The sequence below is a fragment of the Astatotilapia calliptera genome, chromosome 5 (genome assembly GCF_964374335.1).
Source record: "Astatotilapia calliptera chromosome 5, fAstCal68.1, whole genome shotgun sequence".
NCBI lineage: Eukaryota > Metazoa > Chordata > Actinopteri > Cichliformes > Cichlidae > Astatotilapia > Astatotilapia calliptera.
The window spans coordinates 18655001-18667446 of record NC_137426.1 but is presented as its reverse complement, the minus strand read 5'-3'; the positions used below and the strand labels follow the sequence as shown (position 1 = coordinate 18667446).

The 12446-nt window shown below is 38.0% G+C and overlaps 2 protein-coding genes across 3 annotated transcripts in view; one reads left to right on the top strand and one right to left on the bottom strand.

Moving 5' to 3' along the window:
* Nucleotides 1-409: 409 nt before the first annotated feature.
* Nucleotides 410-12446, top strand: part of poc1a (POC1 centriolar protein A) — a 56627-nt gene continuing 44590 nt past the window's right edge. Inside the window, exons 1-6 of one of the 2 annotated variants that reach the window (XM_026167735.2) lie at nt 410-706; nt 6032-6116; nt 6225-6396; nt 6609-6788; nt 7918-8025; nt 9214-9329. In XM_026167735.2, coding sequence (XP_026023520.1) covers nt 692-706; nt 6032-6116; nt 6225-6396; nt 6609-6788; nt 7918-8025; nt 9214-9329 — 676 coding nt within the window. In that variant the 5' untranslated portion in view covers nt 410-691. Of the gene's footprint in view, nt 707-2894; nt 3035-6031; nt 6117-6224; nt 6397-6608; nt 6789-7917; nt 8026-9213; nt 9330-12446 lie in introns of those variants that run through there. The other variant, XM_080301246.1, reaches the window with a different exon arrangement.
* On the bottom strand, nt 2172-2859 carry b9d2 (B9 domain containing 2). Its single transcript, XM_026167738.2, has one exon. The coding sequence runs from the start codon at nt 2857-2859 to the stop codon at nt 2332-2334; it is 528 nt and encodes a 175-aa protein (XP_026023523.1). The 3' UTR covers nt 2172-2331.

Below are 12446 nucleotides of genomic sequence, written 5' to 3'. Positions count from 1 at the left end.
TCAGTCCCAAAGTAAAATGCAGTTATTTTTCATCAGCCTTCACATATCATATTCTTGAGTGAAAATGGATCATATTTTAACCCTGGAGAACCCATGGGGTCAAATATGACCCCATGGGTTCTCCAGGGTTAAGACTTTTTAATGCACAAGCAGGCGACAGCAAAACCCACGTTAGGCCTTGGTTACAGGCCTTCATGTACTTAGCTGCATAAAGCTGATTTACAACTCTGTCTAGTGTACCTCTGCTGACACCTGGTGGCAATTATGAGTTACTACAAACGGCCTGATATTGAATTTACCGCGTAACGTATCCTAATGGAACAGCATCACATGAATAATTTTGTAAAACCTGTGTGGACTTTATTTGACTATATTTCATATCGTTTAAATACTTTGACGTTAATAGTAAAATGACAGTTTCGACAGAAACTTTGCTAAAGGGATGACTGCCCCTTTAAGAGCGGCGACCAGCTGCTCAGCGCCCAATCGCGGCGCGTAAACTGAACTTTGTTGTTGTCAGCAACTAAGAGCTAACTGTTAGCTAGCGTTAGCCGGACACCGAGCTAAAGAGGCGATATCTTGCACCCCATTCGTCCTAATAACGGAGGAAAGCACGGTAACATTTAGCTTGGACAGCTACGAACGTAAACAAGTCGCTTCCATCAGGATTTCGCCTCCGATATCAACAAAAATGACATCTGCGCTGGTGAGTTTAACTTGCTGCTTGAGCCACTGAGATGAAGTTCGTTTCTTATTTGTGGTTTCCACAATGTGGCTTATTGGTTAAGAGTTAAAGGTCGATATATCTGTAGATTTATTACAATACATCATATATTTTTTTATTTGATATGGACCCCTTTCTTTTTGCTGCTTGTTTTAGCTTTATTTAGAGCGAGAGCAGATTATAAATCAGGGTAATTTTACTCTTAGTCTGGATTAAATGTCTGTGAAGTCGTAGCAAAGTGACTCATTACTCAGTCTGCTGAGTGTCCAATGTAATATATACATTTATACTAATGTAACAACCGCCCTGTGCAGTCATGACAGCCACATATGTTATGTAAATGATACATTTGTGAAAGTTTAATGGTATCGTTTCACTCATTTGTCATGATCTAAATTGCCTTTGCAGATTAAATGCATCATTTTGCCGACAAAGTGACTAACAAGCAATTAATATGCCAACAATCTGATATTCTGTGTACGGTAATTACAGTATATTGAAGTTATAAGAAAAAGAAAAAACGATAGAGTAATTTATGCCACCATACACTCACCGTCCACTTTATTAGGTGCACCTCGCAAGTGCTGGGTTGAGCAGCCTTTTTGCCTTGAGACCTGCCTTAATTCTTTATGTGAAGCTGCGGTTTTGGTCCATATTGACATGATCGCTTCAGGCAGTTGCTGCAGACTTTTCGGCTGCACATCCATGATGAGAATCTCGTGCTCCACCACATCCCAAAGGTGCTCTTTTCGATTAAGATCTGAGTATGCCTATGTGCTTCAAGGCTCAACAAGTTGTGCATTCAGAGATGCTTGTAACCAGTGACAAACAAAGAAGAAAACAAGCTTATTTTAAGTTTGCATAAACTAAACCTCATTTTCAAGAAAGGTTGGTCAAAACCTCTCTTTGATGAACTCCAAGAGTAACTCATAAGACACTATGACAATATATATTCTGTGCAATACAGTCATGCACCATACACCACAGTATCTGGTAACTGAAGGGAAAAAATATACTCTTTAAAAGTCTTTCCCGTTCTTTCCTTGTGAGGTTGTTATTGTTAATATGAAGTAAGATAACTCACTTTATAATTTTCTTAAAAAGTAGTGAAGTGTGCCAGACTAGCAGGGAACTCCTACATCTTTTGATAAACAATATTTGCTGCCAGTGAATGGATCACACGTGGAACCAAAATGATAGATTTCAGTATCAGTATTTGCCCCCACTCCTAATTTGTAGCAGGTTATTAATGACATTTAACTTAATTCAAGTAACGATCCTGTTAGTCGTACAACTTAAAATCCCAAATAAAAAGTAAATGTGGGTTTACATAATATAATATAAAGATGCATTTAAGAAAACAGCATTAAATGAGGCATGATTACAGGGAATATCGCTAATAAGAGTCAGTTTTCTATTAAAAAATACAAATCAGCAAGAAACCAACTTCAGTAAGAGAATATTTTCTTTATTTACATATAGATGTTTGTAAAAAAAAAAAAAGTGCAGTTTAGAAAAAAAAATAGTACAGAATTCTACTAAAAGCAAGTGACTCAAATATGATCTATAACTGTTTCTACTTTCTGTCTTTCTGCCATTTCAAAATCTCAACACTCGACACCATATTTGTCAAAGTGTCTCGTGATGATGCCCAGCTCCAGCTCCACAGTCCCCATGGCTTCGGTGTGCAGTCTGTATCTGTCCGCCCCGCTGTAGATCAGGTCAGGGCTGAGGAGCTGGGGACCTCCGCCGACGAACATTTGCGCCAGCCGTTCTTGCCAGGAGCCCACGGGCCTCCAGGTCGCACAGCTTATTCGGTGATGTCCCGGACTAGAAGGGACGTGGCAGAAACCATAACCATAGAGTTGGCACCGTCCGAAAGAATCTTGATGCCACACCTCTAGGTGAATCTTCGGCCAGCCTTGCAGCCCTTTGGTCGCGTAGTGCAGATCGATCGGGTGGCTCCAGTACGCTATGTCTCCGATTTGGGGGCTATCCACCTGGGTCTGACCCTCCTTCAGCCCGGATAAAAGCCGCCATGCTTCTCCCGTATGAATTCCCCATTTGCAAAACAAAGTCTTTTCCGGGAAACCACTTGCACCAATGATCTGCCCTATAATGTGCAGCTCTGCCATGCCACACTGGTTCACTTTGACAAGAAAATGTGGCACGGAAAGTCCTGTTTTGTCTCTCCGATGTTAACGGCTAGCTTAGCGGCTAGCTAAACTAACGGCTAAACGTCTCCTTGGTAACCGCCTACCGTGATTTTCGACAAATCCCCTGAGTTAGACCTCGCAGGCACCACTTCCGGTACGAATGCCGTCCAACATTATGAAAACCCTAAGCTTCACCTTTATAAAATTGTTTGTCATTAGTGAATAATTAATTTTCACCAATTATAATATTGCCAGAATTATTCCTGAGCTATAATAAACGTGTGTGGTGAAAACGCGGTTGTGTCACGAATTTGGAACTACACCCTTACAGGTTTAACTCAGAGTTAAATTTGTCCTAATGGACCGAGTTGTTTCTGTCTTTCATGCATTGTTTACAAAAGTCCGTTCGTCGAAGACATAAAACACCTCTTCATATTAATACTTTTTAATTAACTCGTGACGAAGAATTGACTTTATTGCTCAATTTCTCTGAAGTTTAATCGGCGTTTGGAGTCTGTGAACAATTACACTGTGAAACAGCGCCAGTACGCGGCTGTACTGCGCTCACTACTACACTGAGAAAACAGTCTTATACTCCGTGGAGGACCTTTTACAGTATATAAAAGGTTTATGTATACAGTATTTTATTTTATATTTTAAATGAGAAATACAAATGATATTTTATGAAAAACCCAAGGTTGGGAGTAGTGTGAAATGTGACTGCACATTTGTAAAAAGAGGTATTGAACTTTGGAATAGTTGTTTAGGCATAATTAGTTTTAACTTTAGCCTAAACATATTCGACACATTGTCATATAAATGAACCAGATATGAAGAAATTAAATAAATTTAAACTTGCTACTTTTAGATCACATTGTACTCCTAGGAACATTTTATTTCATTTATTTGAAAACTTTCTTGAGTGGTAATTTGCCTTTACCACTTACAGAATATAGTTTTAGTTGCATTTCTGTACAAAATTGTTACATATAATTTTTGTTTTTATCTAGCTGATATACAAGTTAGTGTATTTCTCGCAAGGATCTTGCTGGCATTAGTGAAACGTTCTTTGAAATGGATTGAACATTGTTAGACTGAGATAGTGATTAAACTATGATATAGATATAACTCCCACTAGGTTTATATCTTGGACTCTCCACCATTTGACCTTAGAACTGAAGAAGCTTCTCGGATGAGAGGTGAAACGTCTTCAAGCAACTGAAAGAAGTCCAGACGCTTTTCTTTGCAAGCTCCTTTGACGATGACCTGGATGACTGAGAACCTTCACAGACATTAAACTATGAGAATGTAATCAAACTGTTTATCAAAGGGAAACTGTGATTTTTAAGACACTCAAGCCTAACACTGGCTGGTATAATGTTAGGTTGTAACCAGCTGTTCTTGTTTGGCTGGCTTGTTATTAACTGCCTTGAAATGCTAATGATAATAATAAGTAACTACAATGATATCTGGAATAAATAAGCATGTTTATGCACATTTTCACGTATTAGAGCGGTGACTTCCGTTCAGAAGATGAGGGTTGAGGTGAGGAGGGCTAGCATGACGTTTCAATGACCTCAATGACCCCAAAACGCATCAATTCGGTCACTTAATATGCTGAGCCTCAGAATGTGGTGTAACATCGGTTTGCATGCTTTTGTGTACATATTTGTCGACAGCTGTTTCTTGTAAAATCTTGTTGAAAACTTTCCCAGAATAGCAGAGGCAGCCATGGTAACATATTATTGGCCATGGGTTTTGCAATGAGATGTATCACACACAGTGGGTGCCTTTCACAGTAAACATTTTGACTAGCAGCACAAGTGTTACTACTAACATAAACACAGACTTGTTTCCATTCACGTGTCATACTAAGTCGTGACCGTGAACCTGTTCTAGGAGCCTAAAACCAAAACAGTGTATTTTTATTAATCTTTCTTTCTTTCTTTCTTTCTTTCTTTCTTTCTTTCTTTCTTTCTTTCTTTCTTTCTTTCTTTCTTTCTTTCTTTCTTTCTTTCTTTCTTTCTTTCTTTCTTTCTTTCTTTTTTTGTTTGGTGTGACATGTCTGAAAAATCAAAAGCTGAAAGAGCATTAATTGAGTGAACCCATACTTTACTTTGGTGTCATAGAAGTGCCTTGTGTATTCTAAACCTTACGTGTGTAGTTGGGATGCTGTTAGCGATTTTATGGAGAGTGTTGAAAACACGCAGTTCTTTGAATCTTTGGGCTGAAGGAAGGACAAATACTCGGTGTATATATGCTCAATCAACAATCATTTATTTGCATACAATTCAACAATAAGAGCATTAGAACGTCCGGACGGGAGAGATGCTACCAGAGGGTCAGGCACATGTCTCAAAATGGTGACGGGTTGCTCAGCTTTTTATAGTCTCTAGTGGCCCCCAGCTAGTCGTAAAAGCCAAAACATCACATTTTTTCTCTGTTACAGCGCCTAAGTTATGACCTCGGCAGTTGTTTCTCTGCTTTCTGTAAGGTGGGGGTGTGGAATGTGGTCTATCTATCTCCCCTGTCTTTAGACACAGAGTCTCCTGCTTACAACCTTCTCTTCATGATTCAACAATTAAGCATGTCAAGAAAACAGTGTAACACATTCCCAGCAGATCAAGGATACAGAGTGATGCACATTTATCTAATGAACTAATATGTGAATATGTTCTGTTAACTCAAAAGTATAATGAGAACTAAACTACATACAGATCACACACTCTATTTTAAAGGGTATAATATGATCTACAGCAGTATTCTAATTCAACTACTTTGATTACATATATAAGGTAACATATAATAACAGAATAATATCACAAGAGTTAGAAACTTACTCTGTGTTATTTTCCCACAGACTTAAGAGAGTAAAAAAAGAATAACTGCGCAAAATCAGAGGACCTCATTATTTTAGCTACAAATCATAACTATGGGGTTCTTTGCTCATGTTTCCAGGCCAGTTTTAGTCACATCATACACCCACATAGTCGTGATGAGGAAGAAATAGCACTTCTTCAGTGATAAGCTCTTAGTAAATAGTACCAAATTTTCTGTTTCCCAGATGTCTAACTTATTGCTTATTATTGTAGCTTTTGTAGTCATGAGGACATTTTAACATTTTGACATGACTCTCTGTTTGCTCCCATAGTCTGATCCAACCCTAGAAAGACATTTCAAGGGTCACAGGGACACCGTAACAAGTGTGGACTTCAGCTGCAACATGAAACAAATTGGTAATGATCTGTTTGCCTTCAGATGTAACTGTTTGCTGTTGCCTTTGTCTTTTCCTTTTTGGAAATACATGATGTTCTCACTCACACCTGTGCTTCATCCTCTCCTAGCCACAGGCTCCATGGATTCCTGTGTGATGATCTGGAACATGAAACCTCAGATGCGAGCGTATCGTTTTGATGGACACAAAGACGCCGTCCTTTCCGTCCACTTTTCCCCATCAGGCCATCTGGTGGCCTCTGCCTCCAGAGACAAGACTGTACGTCTTTGGGTGCCAAGCATGTAGGTGTTAAAGTAAAATCTTTCTGTCTTTTCTGTTCTTTATTCCACCACAGATTTACTACAGAGGACAATGATGGTGACTCATAAAGAGCAGCAACTACTGAATATTGTTTGTCTCCTTCTGCCAGCATGGAGGAAGACACACATTGCTGAACACCTTCTGGGTTTTGCTTGTTTGTTTTAAACTTAAGTAATGTCTTGTGTCCATACAGGAAGGCTGAGTCAACAGTATTCAGGGCTCACACTGCCACTGTGCGCAGTGTTAACTTTTCTGGTGACGGACAGACTCTGGTCACGGCCTCTGATGACAAGACAATTAAAGTGTGGACAACACACAGGCAAAAGTTCCTCTTCTCTCTCAACCAGCACATCAACTGGGTCCGCTGTGCCAAGTATGAGACACACATTTAACACGATACAATGCATCATATTAGGACATTTTGATAGATTTACACTTCAGGCATCACATTATGACCTTTGACAGATAAAGAGAATTACACTGATCATTTCCAAAATGCATCTTTTTTGGGCTGTTCCTGGTCAGTATCTAACAATAATAATCCAAAAAAAGGAAGTTTCATCTTCCCCAGATCCCAATCCAATCCAATATCTGGTGGATGTACTGGACAATAAGTTCCATAAATGGCCTAACCTTGCATCTTACAAGAATTAAAGGTTCTGTTGCTAACATATTGGTGCCAGATACCATAGCACACCTTCAAAGGTGTGATGGAGTCCATGGCTCAATAGGCCTGGCCTGTTTTGGCAGCAAAAGGGGGGACCAACTCATTATTAAATCTATTTCCAATTATCTTTTGACCTGCCACCTTCATTGAATCGTTTGTCTGACTGCTTGAAAGAGGTCACAGAGTGGCTGTCTGCCAATTCTCTCATTTTAAATGAGAAGAAAACTGAGATTATGGTGTTTGATAGTCACCGACCTCCTCAGTCTCTATACTCCCGGCTGTTCTTTACGATCATCTGGTCAGTTACCTCTGGCCCAGCCCAGGCACCGTCTGAAGACTAGGGGTGATCGTGCCTTTGCCTCTGTAGCACCAAAGCTCTGGAATAGTCTTCCTGCTACTGTTCATCCCTCTGACTCCATTCAATCTTTTAAAGCACACTTGAAAACGTACCTATTCGACCTTGCTTTTCCAACTCACTAATTCTCACTGCTCATTAATTGCTCGCTACTCATTTCTCTGGATAATCATGATTTCTCTCTATCTCTACTTACTTGCTTTTGTTTGTTCTCTATTTTAGCTTGTTTTAATGACTTACAGTTCAGTGTAATCATTTACTGTTTATTCCTTACTGTGAAGCACTTTGATGTACCCCCTGGTTTTAAATGTGCTATATAAAAAAAAATCGTATTGTATTGTATTAGGCAGGTGGTCATAATTTTATTCCTGATGCCTGGTGTATATCTGACCTTTTCCATTACACCATGCATTTTTGAACATATTTTATACAGATTGAGCATTAATCATTTACATTTATTTTTTTATATTATTATTGCAGGTTTTCTCCAGACGATCGCTTGATTGTGTCATCCAGTGATGATAAGACCATAAAGCTGTGGGACAAAAACAGCAGAGAGTGCATTCATTCTTTCTATGAACATGCAGGGTGAGCACTTGCGAGCACCTGAATGATGAATAGGAGGAGCTAGGAGTATTTATTTATTTTTGTCAGTTTTCTGCTGGTGTTCTGGTAAGGTCAGAAAAAATCCTTACAAGTGTACTGATGCAACGGCAGTAAATGCTGGAAAAAATCTGACAGAATCAATCCCCTAACCATTTGTTATCCTGTTCAAATGTTTATGACGAAGGCACTGAACACCTGTTCAGTCATTACACATGTGCCCTATTCCCTTGTACATTGTGCAGTCTGTTATACTGAAACACTTTAATGAGACATTGGCTGTGTGAGTCTTTGATACATTTAATATCCTGTTTTACATCTTTCTTCTTACTTCTTTTTAACTTTATTGTGTTTTATTTAGAGTCTGACATACTGAGCTCCTTTCTTTTCTGTAGTTTTAGCTTATTGTGTTGAGATGATAATAAGATGAGCTACACTTTATCCCATATCGTTTCTTACAGCAGCTGAAACACTAGAGATAATAATACCATTAATGTAAAATGCCTCTCTTCCAAGTAAAAAGCATTGTTATAGAGGATGATGGCATGAGGTATAAAAGACTTCCTGTATCCTTGTGGCAGCAGAGTCTGTTAGAGAATAAACTTTATGCCTGCCTGTAGGAAGTGATGCAGAGGGTGGTCAGGATTAGCATCAACATCCTGTCCCACGATAGACTCAGGTCAACCACCATCTATCGTTTTTTTTCTCGACCTCTCAACAAAATCATCTGCTAGTGCTCCTCAGAGAATCCAATCATCAGAGTATTTCTATAGGTGTCATGACCCACAGTTGTACTGAAAGTCTAAGCAGTTTAAGGTGAACAGGAATGGAGACATCCCAATCACAGCTTAATTTATTTTGGTGCTGTATGCCACTGCATAAGATAAAAAAATGAAATTGGGGGAAAAAGGGTCCAGAGAAAGCTGTATATATTTTTTTAAGTTCCCAACATTTAGAATAAGAAATTTCACAAAAGCCTTCATGTGTCTTAAAGTGTTTTAAAATAGTTAACTTTCTCACTATAAACCTTAAATCATTAACCCTTTCCACCAATGACTAAAGCTTTTGTGTTGTTTGAATTGACCTTCTGGGTTATTCCAGGATTTCAAATCTTTTAAATCACTGTTTCTCCTTTACTTTGCCTTACTTTGTTTTTTTTTCTCTTCTCAAAAGTTATGCAAACTATGTGGACTTTCATCCCAGTGGAACATGTATTGCTGCAGCTAGTACTGACAACTCTGTCAAGGTGTGGGACATCAGATCACATAAGATGCTACAGCACTACCAAGGTAAAGACACATCGATAATATTTAAAACCGTAATCGTTCTTTCTGGTCTTTTTAAGGAGTGAAACCAGAGTTTACACTCAAGTGTGACATTTTTTAGCTTCATAGCAACACAGTTATTTTCATTAATTAGTCACAACCACATCAATTCTAAAGACATACTTAAATATTTAAAGAATCACTGAATGCTTTATCACTCTCAGTTTAGTCACTCCTGATGCCTTATATAGAGCTTTATTCTGAAACACCAGTTCATCATATGCTGAGTCAGTCCCATAGAAACAACAAAAGCCACAGTTTTTGTTTGTTTTAATGTATGGTACTTTTGGCCAAAGTTTAGACATCTGCTCCCAGAAATTGCAGTACAGCCAAAGTACCTTTGAATCATTATGTTAAAGAGAAATTACTGAAATCGCACACAGGGAAATTTATATTAATGGCAAGGAATGTTATTGATCTTTTGCATATTCATTAAACTTAATGTTGATGACTTTTTATCAGTCTTACATTCAGGCTGGTTGCTCTAATTGCCTCCCTTAAATGGATTTCATTTGTTAGGTCTAATAATGGATAATTACATATGTCTGAGGAGATTTGGTATGAAGATAGAAGCTTCTCCTCCTCCTCTTTCATTTTTTTTCTGGCCCTACTTTCCATACTGGAGTTATTTTGTCATTTTGCTAACTTAAAGTGTAAAAATGGGAGTGGCTAGTGTTAGACACACATGGGACTGAATAATGTTTTTAGACATCAAATGATTAATGAATAGTTTTTGGTCCTGATTAGAAAACCTTTAATGAAAAATTGTTTAGGGGTTTGTATGAATAAGCCAAAATCAATAGCAGTAACATAGCAAGTGGCAGTGGCACATTGGTATATTTATGTTAACCATCTGTGCACATTATTTGGTAATTTATTGAACTGGTTTGTTTCCATGAGGCAGAGCCATACTATACAAACACCCACTGCTCTGTGCTCTTTCATAGCTATTCAGCATCTTTTCCCAGCTTGTGGTATCAGGATGCCTGCAAGTGTGTTGTAGCCTCTGTAAGCCAGGAGAGGGACCTATTGCTTGCTAATTTGTCAGCTGCTGATTCATGTATGGCGGGATTGTTTAAGTCTAGGGAGGTCACGATTAGTTCTTTGTTCTTAAGGCAACTTGATGTATTAGTGTGTGGTAATAAAAAGCTGGTGTTAAGCCGTTCTCAGTTAAGCAGGATTTGCAGCAGTGTGATGTGCAGCAGCACTACACTTCAATGGCAGCTAATTTAGTCCTTTGAGGTAAAAGTGCCTTTAAGCAAGAATTTCTCATTTTCACAGCTCAAAGCTGTGCTTGTGTTGCTTTAAAACATCTGAATCGGGGAGGGGGGGGCGCTCCTGTAGCTCATCTGTTGAGCGCAAGCTGAGTCCCTACTGCAATTGTCATCCTCTCTTTCTCTCTCCCTCTGACTGTTGCTGTATAATAAAGGCAAAAATGCCAAAAATAAATCTAAAAATAAATATATTATTTCATTAACTGAGCATGTGACTTCCTGTAAAGCTATAGCTAGAAAAAACGAATCAATAAACGTATAAAATATGAAGGATTAAGTATGAGCAGGCATGTAATCTCATTGTATTTTGTATCTGGCAGTTGTGATGTATCTTAATCTGTTCAGTCATTTATTTATTTCTTATTTGGACAGCAGCTGGTCACTAAAGGGTGTCACCTGTTCTTCTTTATAATGTATATATAATTGAAATCTCATAAATGCATCAGAGTCCAAGTAAACTAGTAAATATTGCTCATTTATATTATTTGAAGAGAATAAATAAACAATTAAGTTGTCATAATCATAAAAGCAATTTTTAAGCATAAATGCCAAATATTTAATGGCTCTGTATTCAAGGTTGTTGAAGTAATATTGAATAATTTAACGTTTTCATTTGCTGGTGTGTTGACATTTGGTGAGATCACCTTGCCTTCTCAGTGACCAGTCTACTTCCTGGAATAGTCCTGTATAGTGTTAGCTACTCAGCCCCAAAGATTTGATCTGACAAGAACCAGTCATCCATCCACCCGCCACCGACATGCCCATTAGAGCAGAGAAGGCCAGATGAATAGGAACGATGGTGCGCGCTTGGGGTTATATTATTATATTATTATTATTTTTTTTTTTGCTGAACAGCACTGACCCTCTTTATCAGTACTGCACTGAAGACCGCCTGCACGCAAGCCTTGTCTTTCTCTTCTTCTTTTTCTTGCTGTCTGTGATTCTGACACATTCATCATGACAGATGTAAAGTAGCAAAAACACCGACCTAACAGTCAAATTTGCTCACTTTTGAAGTAGAATTATAGTAGAATATATATATATTATTATTATTATTAGGGGTGCAACGATACACAAAATTCACGGTTCGGTTCGATACTTTGGTGTCACGGTTCGATATTTTTTCGATACAAAAAAATGTTCATGCCTTTTTAATTTGTCATTTATTAAAATTATAAATATATATTTTAACTCAAAAGTACAGTTTTTAAATTTAATGTTGCTGAAACAAAAGTAATTAAAAAAATAAATATATCTCAGGGCTCTCAATATTTCAAAATCCCTGGTAGCCCTTCGGGCAGGGACTCTTCAGTTTTTGGTAGCCCAAAATAAATGTAAGTAGCCCGAATAAAAAAAAGAGAGCAATGTTTTGTTTCCTGTTTTGTTTCCTTTACAATATTATACATTAAAGTATAATATTGTAAAGGAAACAAAACATTAATCAAAACATTGTTGAAAAACAAATTACAACATTGTATAAAAATTACAATCATCAACTCAAATACTTGGTTCTAATTGAACAGAAATTTCTATGAACTTGTAAGAACTGTGTAGGACATGAATCAGTCTGTGTCAGATCCTGAATTTGAAATTTCCGCTGAAGTCACGGGTGAGAGGCAAGTGGAACCAAGATCTAGGCCATTTGCTTTTTGAAGTTTGCAAAGACGGCTAAATTTTGCCAGTGGTAGTTCACTCTTTGCAACATAGTACGCTGTTCTAAACAGATTTTTCAGGTTTATTTTTAGTATGTTATTTGCAATTGGTGTTTGTTCTGGGAAAGATATTGCAGACTGAGCAATAATGCGTT

Excerpts from the sequence above, each read along its gene's own strand:
- b9d2 (XM_026167738.2), bottom strand. The coding sequence starts at position 2,859 with ATGGCAGAGCTGCACATTATAGGGCAGATCATTGGTGCAAGTGGTTTC.